Below are 13,239 nucleotides of genomic sequence, written 5' to 3' on the forward strand. Positions count from 1 at the left end.
CCGGGCTCCCCTGTGGCTGCAATACCATCCCCACCCCGTGCCCCACATCTTTTGCTCCCCAGGCTGAAGAGTCAGCTCTTCATTTATTTATCCATTATTTCCCTCGCTCATTCAATCAGCGAGATTCACCGAGGCCCCCCTACGTGCTAAGCTGAGGCTGATCAGGAGATGTTCACTCCGGGGTGGGGCGGGGCAGGGGGCTTGGGCATGGATCCCATCTCAGGGACAGGATAGGTGGATGGACGGGGGCCGCTCCTGAGATGGGAAGCCCAGATGAGGGCCAGACTGGAGGGGAAAGATAGAACTTCGGGTGGGGATGGGGTGTGTTGGGTTTGAAGAGCCATTCAAGAGGAGATGGGCTCTAGGCAGGGGAATACCGGAGGGCTGACCAGAACCAGAGGCAGACTTGAGTCCCCCAGAGGCTGATGAACTCACCCAGGTGAAATGTGGTCTGCAGGCCCGCCCGCTCCTGACACCTCCTTCCCTGCCAGTGGGTCAGTGTCCCTCTTAAAAGGGGTGGGAGGGTTGGGGGAGGGTGGGGGGAGACCAGGGCTGGACAGAGCAGGGCAGGCCATCCCTTCCCTTGTTCTAGGCTGTACCCTCCTGTCAATGCTACCAGTGGCCACGTGGCCTGGTCACTGGCCTCACCCTACTGGTGTCAGTGGAGCTGGAAGCCTCCCGAGGGCCTTGAGGCCTGACTGTCAGCTTTCCTCATTCCTCAGACTCCTCCAGACCCGAGCTGAGCCCATCGGGAGAACGTCCACTGAACCAGACCAGCAACACGGGAAGTCGGGCCTCACAGCTACCTTTCCTGAGCCTGAGCCACCATCCACCAGGTGCTGCAGTGAGTGATGGGTGTTTAGCTAGACAACGATCCTATGTGCTAAGCTTGGTTTTTATTCCCATTTTACAGATGAGGAAACAGAGGCTCAGAGAGGGAAAGGGCCCAAGGTCACACAGCCCAGAAGAGGCAGAGTCGGGATCCAAACCCAGAGCCAGCTGCCTCTTGAGAGATCAACGGGGCCTTCCCAGCCTCATTGGGGTGGGTGTGGGGAGTGGGACGGAGCCCCTGCTTAGAGGCAGTGGGGCCTTGCATACCACATCTGGTTGAGGGGAAAGGAGCACGGGAGAAAAGAACAGTGATCTTTAGAAACTACCTTTCTAGGGACCAGGGAAGCCGGAACAGCAATTGAATATTGGACACTGAGACCAAGGTGGAACAGGGGCCCAAAGGACACACACTTGACCCGTGGCCAGAGGTGGCCTCCTTGAGGACACAGGCCTTCCAGCCTGCTCAGTGCTGGGGCTTCTGCTTCCTCCGGGCATGAGTGGCCAGTGGGGCACAGGGTGGAGGATTGTGATGGAGTGGGGTGGCGCCCCGGATGCAGGCCTCTTTCTCCCTATTCATGGGATGTGTGGTCTCAGAAACCTCTGCCCTTCCCTGGGCCTCAGTTTCCCCACCTGTACAATGAAGTAGGGCAATAAGATGACATCCAGAGACCCTGACAGCTATAGATTATCCTAGAGAGAGTGAGGACAGACAAATCAAGAGCTAACATTTATTGCGCCTCTACTGTGTGCTGAAGAAGGGCTTTTCATGCTTATCTCACTTAATTTTTATGAAACCCAGTAAGATAGGGATCACTATCTCCACTCTAGAGATCGGGAAACTGAGGCTCAGAGAGGTTGAGTAGCTTTCTCAGGATCACACAGCTGGGATGGGGTGAGACCAACTTCAAGCCTGCCTCTGTCTGGCTTCAAACGAGGCCAGTGTTTGTTCTGCTGCACACAGCCCTGCACGTGGGTTGTGAGCGTATGTCCCTTCGGAACTCCACCCTCAAGGGTGTTGAAACAGGTGGGGTTTGGGGGAAAGGGGTGGACGGGAGTATGGAAAGAAAAGTGCGGTGAACGTGGGTAGAAGTTAGCGAGAATAAGTCAGCGTGTGGCTCTGGGCAAGTTTCTTTACCCCCTCCAGTCTCCGTTTCTCCATCGTGAAATGGGGGTAATCCTGGCCTCCCTCCCTGGGTGGTTTAAATGCGATGATATATTTAAAGCCATAGGCACAGTGCCTGTTGGTAAAATGAATGCTGAGATTCTGTCTCATCTGCTCTTGCAACAGCCCTACGGTTGGCGGGGGTGGGGGGAGGTACACAGACGAGGAACTGAGGCTCAGAGAGGTGAAGAGACCCTCCCAAGGTCACACAGGGTAGGATTTGAAGCCAGTGGGTGACCTTTCACTACTGCACACACCGCACTAGCAAAGAGGAGATATTGGATGGATGATCAAAATTGGATGGATGGACAGAAAAATGAAAACATGCCCATAGTCCTGGGAACTCTGCAGAGCCTCTGAAGCTGCCTTGTGGCTCTTAACCAGGTGTCTCCTGGGGGGGTAGGAGGGCTGCACCTCCAGGATCATGGGCTTCTGCTCAGCCTCCTGTGTCCCTCGCCTACTTCTGCTCCTGGAAGGCTGCCTTCCCCTGGGGGTGGGGAGGCTCTGAAAGCCACCCCCGCCGCAAGGTGCTGTGCTGCGTTCAGGATCACAGCTGGAGGTGTTCCTGAATTAGAGGGGAATGTATCCCCTCCCTGAGCTGCTGTGGCATGATTTACAGGCCTTGGCAAGTGGCATGAAACTCTGGAGCAAGTTCCAGCTGTTTAAATATAATTACCCGGCACCTCCATCCGGATTCTCCCAATAGATCATTAATATGAGAGACCCAGGATGCCCGATGATGTGTTCACTTCAGCAGGGACCCCTGGGGAAAACCCTCTCCCCCGACCCAGGCCCAGCAGCTTGGGTCAAGTTGGTCAAGACTTGTCCCTACCCCCAACCTTGCCTGAAATTTCACCATTAGAATGTCATTCCTTTGGTTTAACACTACAGCTCTGGCTTTAAAGGGCATTTTCTTCAGGGCGGAGAACAATGGCCCAGGTGTCTAACGATCTATGTTGGAAACCTTGTATATCTTGGTCAAGTCATTATCCCTCATTTCCTTCTATGGTATTGAGCTGGAAGGGCTCTGCAGTGATGATCAAGCTATACCCTCCCATTTTCGAGATGGGAAAAGTTGTAGTGCAGGGAGAGGATGGCTACTGGGGGAGACTTAGAATGCAGGGGAAGAGGGCCTGATTAGGGCCTGGCGTGCCTGACTCCCAGGTCCACCTGATGGGGGACAAAATCCCAACATCATCAGGAGTGGGCCAGGCTGACCCTCTCCCCTCCAGTCAACAGAGATTTTGGCCCCAAACCACACCCTTCTTGCGATTAAGAGCTCAGGCCCTAGAGACAGGTCACCCGGTGGCCACAAGCTGTGTTATCTTCAGCACACGTCTGATCCCTCAAAGTCTCAGGCTGCTCATCATTACACAAGAATGTCAGTGGTGGGACCTCACGGGGCCACTGTGGCTGCGAGGAGGACAGTGAACATCGCACTCAGCTCAGTGCCCAGAGGGGCCAACGCAGGGAGTGTTATTTCCTATTTGGAGTCAGGAAGAGCCAAGCTGGACCCCGGATCTGCACTTGCCAGCTAGAAGACCTTGGGTACCTCTCGGGACTCAGTTTCCTCATCTGTAAAATGGGCATGAAATATCTACCTTTCAGTATCGTGAGGATTTAATGAAAAAACAGGTAAGCGCTTGACGTATGACCTGGCACATTCTAGACCCTCAGCAAACGACGGCTGCCAGTCATGGTAACACAGAAGTCATAACCCTTCCCGGAGTGTGGTGTGTCCAGTTCCACACGGCCAGTAGCAGCTGAGGGCCCACTGTGTGCTTGGCCCTGCAGGAGCAAAGTGATGAGCAAAACCAGCTCGGCCCCTCCCAGTCCCTGGGGGAGACCAGCACAAACAAGTTTCAAAAACCACATTTGTGTGTTCATTCAATAGTTAGTTCTTGAACACCCACTCTGTGCCAGGATCCAGGCTGGAGAACAAGACAGCCACTGCCCTTGTTCTCATGGGGTTTCCATTGTAGTGAGGGCAACAGAGAGTCAAGAAATAAACATGTAATGTGGCAGATAATGGTCAGAGTTCAGAAAAACAGAAACGTAAGGGGCTTCAGAGGGGCAGGGACCGCAGTTTTATATTACATGGTCAGGACAACATTTGATCAGAGGCTGGGGGTCTGAAAGGACCGTGTTCCGCGGAACACGAACATCAAATGCAAAGGTCCTGAGGCAGGAGTGTTCCAGGAATATTTGAGGAGCAGCAAGGAGGCCAGTGTGACTAGAGCAGGGGAGGCGAGGGGACAGCAAGGAAGATAAGGGCAGAGAGGTGACGAGTGACAGGCCCAGATCATGGTGGGTCCTGTGAGGTGTGGTGAGCACCCGGTCTCGGCCTGAGTGACAAGATGAGCACTGTGAAGAGAGTCACCAGCCTCGGGACCCCTCAGGTCTAGCTCTGGTGCAGAGCACATGGCAGGCACTCCAGACACGCTTGAAAGGAAAGAAGGAAAGAAAACAAGCAAAGGCACTCAGGCGGTAGAGGGGGCTGGGGACACCTGGGCACAGACACGAAAACATGCGGGCCTGGTCCCTGTCTTCAAACATCTAAAAGGCACAGAGCCCTCTTCTCTGGCCCAGAGGGTCCACCGAGGGCCCACCTGTGGTTGTGACATAAGTCCCATGATATTAATAAAGGCACCAGTGGTAACTGACACAGACACAGCAGAGAACAAAGTGCGTCCCATGTGCGTTTCCCTCTGGTCCTAAAACAACCCATGAAATGGGCTCTTTTATTCCCATTTTACAGGTGAGGAAATTGAGATTCAGGAGGTTTGAGTGACTTGTCCAAAGCCACATGTAAGTGAATGGCCCAGCAGGAGCTTGAGCCCAGGCCTGGGGCTGCCTTTTCAAACAGATCATGCCCTTCAGAGGTGGAAGAAGCCTCCTCTGGAGCTCCTTGTGATGGAGGAGGTTGCAGAAGAAGCGACCTCAGAACCTACCAGGTGCAGCTGGCTGGGGCAGGCTGTTTGGCCTTGAGGATATAGTGGGGAATAAAGATCACACTGTTTTTTCCTTATAAGAGCTCACAGTCGAGGAGGGGAGACAGACACTAAACAGCTAGTTGTACAACTAATTAGTGAATTAAAATCGTGATACGGGTTCTGTCGTTGCTGCCACCCTGGCGCTGGTGCCCTGCTCCCTCTCCAAAGCTCAGGACGAGGCTGGCCAAACCCCTTCCACAGGCTCCCTTTGCTCGGCAGCCAGAAATCTCAAAAAGATGTTTGAGGGGGAAATGAGAGGGAAATAACGCCTGAGGATTCAGGCTCATGTAAGGCCACCTCGCTGAGCCTCAGCAGAAGTCTCGGGCAGCGGACCTTGGTCCCAGCCACTGTATGACTTCAGCCCAGTCACTTCACCTCTCTGAGCCTCAGTTGTCCCAGCTATAAGATAGGGTGAACACCACCTGCATTCCAGATTCGTCGTGGGGATTTAGTGACATCAGTCCCAGTGCCTGGCATATAGTATGTGCTCACTAGGTTCCTGTTCCCTCCCTCTGTGTGGGGTCTGTGGAGACACCCCAGCCTCCCCCTGGAGTGGTTCAGCTCTTTGTTGTCTGCTAGGGTAGTCAAGAACCACATGTGGCTACCGAACACCGGACATGCGGCCAGTCCGAATTGAGATGTGCCATCAGTGTGAGATACGCACCAGATTCTGATGACTTATACGTAAAAGGAATGTAAAATAGCTCATGAATAATGTTTTATATTGATCATGTGTTGAAATGACAACATTTGGGGGTTACATCAAATATATTATTAAATTAACTTCACCTATTTCTTTTTACTTTTCTTTATTGTGGCTACTAGAAGCTTTTTTTTTTTCTCCTTCGCTGTACGCGGGCCTCTCACTGCTGTGGCCTCTCCCGTTGCGGAGCACAGGCTCCGGACGCGCAGGCTCAGCGGCCATAGCTCACGGGCCCAGCCGCTCCGTGGCATGTGGGATCTTCCCGGACCGGGGCACGAACCCCTGTCCCCTGCATCGGCAGGCGGACTCTCAACCACTGCGCCACCAGGGAAGCCCCTAGAAGCTATTTTTATTTATTTATTTTTTTGGCTGCGCCACGCAGCTTACAGAATCTTAGTTCCCCAACCAGGGATTGAACCGGGCCCTCGGCAGTGAAAGCGAGGAATCCTAGCCCCTGGGCCACCAGGGAATTCCCGAAAAATTTAAATTACACATGCAGGTTCGCATTTGATTTCTACTGGACAGTGTTGGTCTAGCTAATTACTCACAGCCATGGAATATTTAGACTGGCATTAACCACACCATTAACGTCATTTTAGGATTTTAAAAACACTCCCACAAGCAGAGCCTCGAAATTGGCAGAGACCCTGCTGTCCTGTCGTGTTTAATAAGCACCTGGTTGGCAGGGTGAAGGGCCCTAGGAACCCCGTCTTTCGGATGCAGCTAATTGCCCTTGATGGGCTTATCATTAGGCCCCTTGCTGGGACAGCACAGATACACAGCTCGGGCATGTTTCAGGCCTTGGTAGAGTGCAATTTATGGGCTTGGGTTCAAACCTGAGAGCCAAGGCCTAGGGGGGTTCTCTGGACCTCAGAGAGGTGTCCCCTTTGGGAAACCCCAGAGTGGGATGCCTCTGGAGTAGCTGCCTGGCTGCAAAGTTGATGATGGGTTCTGTCTGCTCTCCTCATGACATGTGGAGGAAAGACTCCAGCTGGAGTCAGGAGACCTGGGCCCTTGGCCTGGCTCTGTCATTTCCTCCCTGTGAGACCCTAGGCTTATCCCTACCCCTCTCTGGGCCTCAGTTTCCCCATCTATACAATGGGGCAACTGTGGTTGATCCTTGATGACCCTTCTCTGTTAAAAAACAGAGTTATTTTAAATTCTAGGTTTTAGATGATGTCTTCACTCTACGTGGTCCACCCAGGCTACAATCCAGAAAGAAAACCTCCGAGTGGCCCCGCAGGTCTTCACGGGGTTACTCAGCCTAGAAGGGACAGGGGCCAGCCTGGATGACCTCCCCCTGTCTCTGGCTTCTGGCCCAGGCATGGCCCTCAGCCTAGCTAGGGGCTTCCTAATTGGCCCATGAGTTCTGAGGGAGGCAGAGTGCAGATGAAGTTTCAGAATCCACGAAGATGGGAGGATCTGGATCTGCATCATGGGTGAGCCACCTGGGCAGAGGGAAACCTGGAGGCTCATGTGACAGAGACATGGCCTGACTGTAGAGGGCACTCACGGCTCCTGCCCAGCTTGTGGGAGAACGGATAAAGAAATCAGTCATCAGAGGAGAAGAGCGTCCCAGACCTGGATGGGAGGGGGTCACAGCTCGGCCCCCTGTGCTGCCCTGCACATGAGAGCTGGGGCAGGTGGCCTTCTTGCCCCAAGAGGCTGGCTGGACCCAATTCAAGGACCAGAAGAGGAGGAGCCCCTGTCCTCCCATCCTGTCGGGGTCCTCACTGTGGCCCACTGGATCCCTACACGAGGTACACCTGAGAGCTTGGTAAGCCGGCAGATTCCCTGATATCTCCCCCAGCCATACTGGAAGAGAACCCCCAGGAGTGGGGCCTGGGACTCTGCAGACGCAACCAGCCTCCCCAGAGAGTCTGAAGTCCACTAACATCTCATAACTCTGTGTCTAGGCCAGTGGTGCTCAACCCCAGCTGTACGCTGGGATCACCTGGGAAATTTCGAAAAAGCCTGATACCAGGCCTAGCCTCACCCAAAGCAGTTGGGTCAGAATCTCTGGGGTGTGGTCTGAACATTATTATTTTTTTAAAGCTCCCTAAGGCACCCCAGTGTGCATTCAAAAGGGTACCCCAGACCCCAATCAACTCTAAAAGCCTCCAGATGAATGTTTGCAGAAAAAGGGAACTCATCGAGCTCAAAGAGGGGAAGTAACTTGCCCAAGGTCACACAGCAAGATGATAACAAAGTCGGTCCCAGAACCCAGGCCTCTTTTCTGAGCCTGGGCCAAGTTTTCTCCTGAGGCTGCATCTCCTTTTACAAACCAGAGCCCAGGCAGTCAATGCCCACAGTATTTCAGTTTAATAATATTGGATCTTGGTACAGTCAGGGCCACCACAATGATGGGATGGGAGCCGTGATGGCGATTAGGAGAGCTGTAAGTCTTTTGCTTTATCCAAATTTTGGGCAGTAATTTAGGAAATTTAATTAAAGGGGGAGAAATCGGAACACCTCAAGCTCCTTGCCTCCTGTTATAATGAGTGAAATACACCAGGCTGTTAAAGGAAGTGCTGTCTGAGACACAGCTCCGATGTTTTATTGCCAAGTTTTATTCGCTGATGTAAACGTAATCGCTGGAAACCAGAGCTCTATTAACGCACATATTTTTACCCATGCAGGGCCCCGCCTGCCCCCTCTTCCCCTCTGGGTTTGCTCACCCCCTCCCAGGGTCAGCCCTAGTCCTTTCTGGGCATGTCTCTGCTAAGTCTGGATTTCCCCGCAGGTTTCATACCCTCCCATGACAGATAAGAGTTTAATAGAATTCCATTGCTCCTCTGAGCTCAGTAATGCATTCTGGAAATTAGGCGGTTACATACTGAAGCCATTGTTCCCCCGTATAAATGGGCTCCCTCCCAGCCAGCGACCGTGGGGTCTCCGATAAGCTCTCGTGAAGCCGCGCTGCACATGTTATTGGTGTGTTAAAAGGGGCAACTCGGGGCTCAATTGCTCATTGTTAGGAGATGATACATTCAGGTAGTTTCTCCATGAATCAGGCAGCTTAGGTATTTCCCCCCTCTTGGCATTGATAGATGAGCAGAAGGGGGCCATTTAGACGACGCTATATAGCACCCTGGCCCACGTGGTGAGTGATTCCCAATGCCTGGTTTAATTTATTTTTAAATGAAATTTGTTATTGATTCTGGATTAAAAGGACAAATCTTATGGCTGTTACCACTGACAGAGCCATGGTGCTCAAGTGACACCTCTCAAGGAGGAAAGGGAGGCTGGCCTCCCTGGGTCAAGGGGAGGCTGGGGACTCTCCAGGGAGCTTGGGTCAGAGGCAGGGGACAGTGCGAGATCCCCTGCTTGAGGGGAACTTTTAAAAGATCGTCTTTCTTGACTGAAATCCTTAACATGATGTTCACCTTCTGAGCCTCATTTGGGTCATGGAAATAACAGTGATATTTGCCTCTTGGCGTCCATGTGATCACTAGATGCTTGTTTAATTGCCTCCAGGGATGGGAAGCTCACTATCTCCTAGAGCGTTCCCGGAGTGAAATGAGTGACAGCAGCCATCCGCCCTGGTGAATTCCTAGAGACTATTTCCTGGAATAGTTTTCGTTTACCTTGTGCCTCCACTAAGCTCTTAGCTTCCACAGTGTCTGCTGTTTGCACTTGGATCGCAAAGCAGAAAAGAGGCAGAATGACACAGAGGAGAAATATGGGCTGAGGATTCGTCTTTCACATCCAGCTTTTGCCCTGCTTCCCTGTGCCATGTTGAACAGGTTACTTCATCTCTCTGAGCTTCAGTTTCCTATGTGTAAAAGAAGGAAGGTAATAATAGTGGCCTCGGGCTTCCCTGGTGGCTCAGTGGTTACGAATCCGCCTGCCAATGCAGGGGACACGGGTTCAAGCCCCGGTCCAGGAAGATTCCACATGCCGTGGAGCAACTAAGCCCGTGTACCACAACTACTGAGCCTGTGCTCTAGAGCCCACAAGCCACAACTACTGAGCCCGCAAAGCACCTAGAGCCTGTGCTCCACAACAAGAGAAGCCGTAATGAGAGGCCCATGCACCACAAAGAAGAGTAGCCCCCGCTCGCTGCAACTAGAGAAAACACGCACACAGGAACGAAGACCCAAAGCAGCCAGAAATAAAATAAATAAATAAAATAAATAAATAAAAAATAATAGCGGCCTCAGGGGTTGTTGCGTGAATTATATAAGACATGGATGTAAATGGGATTCATAAACTGTAAAGTACATTTTAGGTGCTGTAGGAAATACAAATGGGACAGTCTGGTATTTTGGGAGAGCCCTGAGCTGGGAGTCAGAGGTCCTGGATCTAGTTCTGTCATGGTTGGCTCTGTGACTGAGGAATTCACTCATCCTCTCTGGGTCTTAGTTTCCTCAGTTGGGTGGGTTGAACTAGATGTGCTTAGGTATTATGCCAAGAGCATCGGCTCTGGAGTCAAACATATCACGGCTCTACCACTGTCTTGTGAGACAGTGGGGAAGATACTTAACCTCTCAGAGCATCTGTTTACTTATCTGTAAATAATAATAACAGTAATAATAATAGCCAACATGTATATGGCTATGTATTTACTGTGTATTACTACTTACTATGGCCAGGCAATGTTCTAAGTGATTTCCATGTAGCAAGTCATTTAATCCTCATAATAATCTTGTGATGGAGGTGTTATCTTTAGTTTACAGATAAGGACGCTCAGGCACAGAAAAGTTAAGTAACTTATCTAAGGTCACACAGCTAGCAGTTGGCAGGATTCAAAATGAGAGCCCATACTTATAACCACACTATTCTACCCTATACGGCTTGGTAGTTCTGAGGATTAAGTGGGATAAGTACAGTTCTTAGCACAGCGCTGGGTAGACAGTAATGGGCCAACAGAGGCTCAGAGATCGGGAGAAGGCAGCAGGCATTTCTTCCTGTGGGGGATGCAGACTGGACCTTGGCCAATGGAAGACTCAGCTAGACAGAGGGGAAGGCATGCATCTGGAGGGGGAAGCACTGGGAAGGGTAAGGACGGGATGAAGCTAGGGCATGTTCAGGGAGAGGACATGGGGCGAATGATGTCTGGCATGTGCAGGAGGTGAGGCTGGGACCTTGAATGCAAACCAGAGACGTCAAGATTTCTGTGATAAACAAGGCCATTAGAGGGTTTTGAGCAGAGCTATTACAGCATGAGCCTTTTCAAACTCATTAAATCCCTGGAGGTCTGTCCTTGAAGGAACCTCAGAGGTTACAGGGTTTAACCCTGTCCCAGACTATAAGAAAAAAGGATTCCTCAAGGTCAGTCAGTGGGTTAGTGGCAGAGCTGCTGTCCCACCCTGACCTTGTTCCTCTGCAGCCCGCAAACAGAGTCTCTTGTTTTCTCCTGTCTCTTCTAGTCTCCGATCTCTCCCTGTCCCCTTGCCTCTGCCCCTTTCCCTCCAATCTGAGGTTTAAGAGGAGAAAGCCCTGGGTTTGGGCCCCATTTCTGCCATTACATTCTCCTGGAGAGGCTTCAGCCTGGGATTGAAAGAATCCTGGGTTCCACTCTTGGTGCTGTTATGTGATCAATTTTTTTTTAAGATTTATTTATTTTTAAAATTTTTGGCTGTGTCGGGTCTTAGCTGCAGCACATGGGACCTTCGTTGAGGCATGCGGGATCTTTGGTTGTGGCATGCAGGCTTCTCTCTTGTTGTGGCATGCGGGTTTTCTCTCTCTGGTTGTGCGCAGGCTCCAGGGCGCATGCGCTCTGTAGCTGTGGCACGTGGGTTCCAGAGTGCGTGGGCTCTGTAGTTTGTGGCGCGGGTTCTAGTTGAGGCATGCGAGCTAGTAGTTGTGGCAGGTGGCCTTAGTTGCCCTGCTGCATGTGGGATCTTAGTTCCCTGACCAGGGATCAAACCCGCGTTCCCTGAATTGTAAGGCAGATTCTTTACCACTAGACCACCAGGGACGTCCCTGCTATGTGTTCTTGAAGATTCTCAGTTTCTCCATCTTTATAGTGGGGGCAATGAAGCCCATTTCACTGGGAGTGAGAGTCAATCGAATTAATGAATGAGGAAATACTTTCGTACCCAAGACAGCTGGTCAACCCAGGATAGCCTAAATACCACCTCTGAGTGGGAAGGAAGTGAAAAGTAAATTAATCGGGCAATAAATAAATAAATAAAAGGCCACTTCTTCCAGATAATATGGGCGGGAATGAGCTAGGACGGGGTTTTGTCCTTCTGCGGTGCTGAAAGCAGTGCCGCGCCACCGGTCCTGTGAGGGCTGTCAGTTGTGCAGAAACAGTATTTGTAAGTGCGCGACACTTCAGGGTGCTGAGCATAGTTTCGAATAAACTGTATTGTTGCTGGTGACCACAGGCCCCAACTGGTGTGCTGCCCGCCATACTGTTGTAAAGGGGTGTGCATGACGGAGTAAAGACAGGGGTGGAGGGGTGGAGGGAGAAGCTGTCCTTCGGGCTCTAACTTCATTCTCAAAGTTGGGGTGCTGTCCACAATGCGGGATCCACCTATGTGTGGTCTGGAGACGGATGTGGGCCGTCTCAGGCGCTGACTCCCATTCGGCGGGGGCGAGGGAGGAAATCAGAAGGTCAGTCCTTGGTGCTGAACCCGTGGAGCCCGCGGAGGTGCGGTCGGTGAGCTTGAAAAGATGGGTGTCCGTGGGGCTTCCCTTGTGGCACAGTGGTTGAGAATCCGCCTGCCAATGCAGGGGACACGGGTTCGACCCCTGGTCCGGGAAGATCCCACATGCCGCGGAGCAACTAATCCCGTGCACCACAACTACTGAGCCTGTGCCCTAGAGCCCGTAAGCCACAACTACTGAGCCCGCGGGCCGCAGCTACTGAAGCCCACGCGCCTGACGCCCGTGCTCCACAGGAGAAGCCACCGCAATGAGAAACCCGCGCACCGCAACAAAGAGTAGCCCCCGCTCACCACAACTAGAGAAAGCCTGTGTGCAGCAACGAAGACCCAACACAGCCAAAAACAAATAAATTTATCAAAAAAAAAAAAAAAATGGGTGTCGGGGTTAACGCTGTCCTCCTCCGTGGTGCTGAAACAGCGGCGGACACGGCCGTCGGGAATGATGCCTGGCAAAGCACAAGGGATGAGAGCAGGAGGGACCCTGTCCGGGAATCAGGGACTTAGCCCCAGACTCGCTGTGGGGCCTCAGATAAGCTACTTCTCTGATTTAATGTGCTTAATCTTCTTTTAAATGGGGCCACAGTAGGTCCGCCTTGTGTCTGTACTGAAGGTCTGTCCCAGCTGCCCCAGTTAAGCAGTTGGAGAAGGAATCGGAGTATCTCGTTGCATTCCTGCTCTTGGGAATGAAAATGGCTTCATTCACTACCACCTCCTTCCCCCTCACCACCCGCCCAACATTCCACTATGCCCACCTGTCCGAGGAAGGGAGCCCTACGGTCCAGAAGGGGGCGATCCAATCCACTGTGCAGGGCCCAGCATCTCTAAGCTAGAAGAAGACCCAGCAACTAGCCTGCCTTACGCCCACTATTACAGACGCGAAAACTGAGTCCCAGAGAGGGGAACAACAACAGTAATAACTATTGAGCTCCTACC

At 52.0% G+C, this 13,239-nt stretch overlaps 1 protein-coding gene across 3 annotated transcripts in view; it reads left to right on the forward strand.

Annotated features, from left to right (window-relative positions):
- Positions 1 to 5,934, forward strand: part of CTNNBL1 (catenin beta like 1) — a 192,051-nt gene extending 186,117 nt beyond the window's left edge. The window contains exons 16-17 of one of the 3 annotated variants that reach the window (XM_060284240.1): positions 723 to 836; positions 4,752 to 4,795. In XM_060284240.1, the coding sequence (XP_060140223.1) occupies positions 723 to 836; positions 4,752 to 4,780 (143 nt within the window). In that variant the 3' untranslated portion in view covers positions 4,781 to 4,795. Of the gene's footprint in view, positions 1 to 722 lie in introns of all 3 variants that reach the window. The other 2 variants (XM_060284238.2, XM_060284239.2) reach the window with 2 other exon arrangements.
- Positions 5,935 to 13,239: the final 7,305 nt, after the last annotated feature.

This window comes from Globicephala melas, chromosome 15 (assembly GCF_963455315.2).
Source record: "Globicephala melas chromosome 15, mGloMel1.2, whole genome shotgun sequence".
Lineage (NCBI taxonomy): Eukaryota > Metazoa > Chordata > Mammalia > Artiodactyla > Delphinidae > Globicephala > Globicephala melas.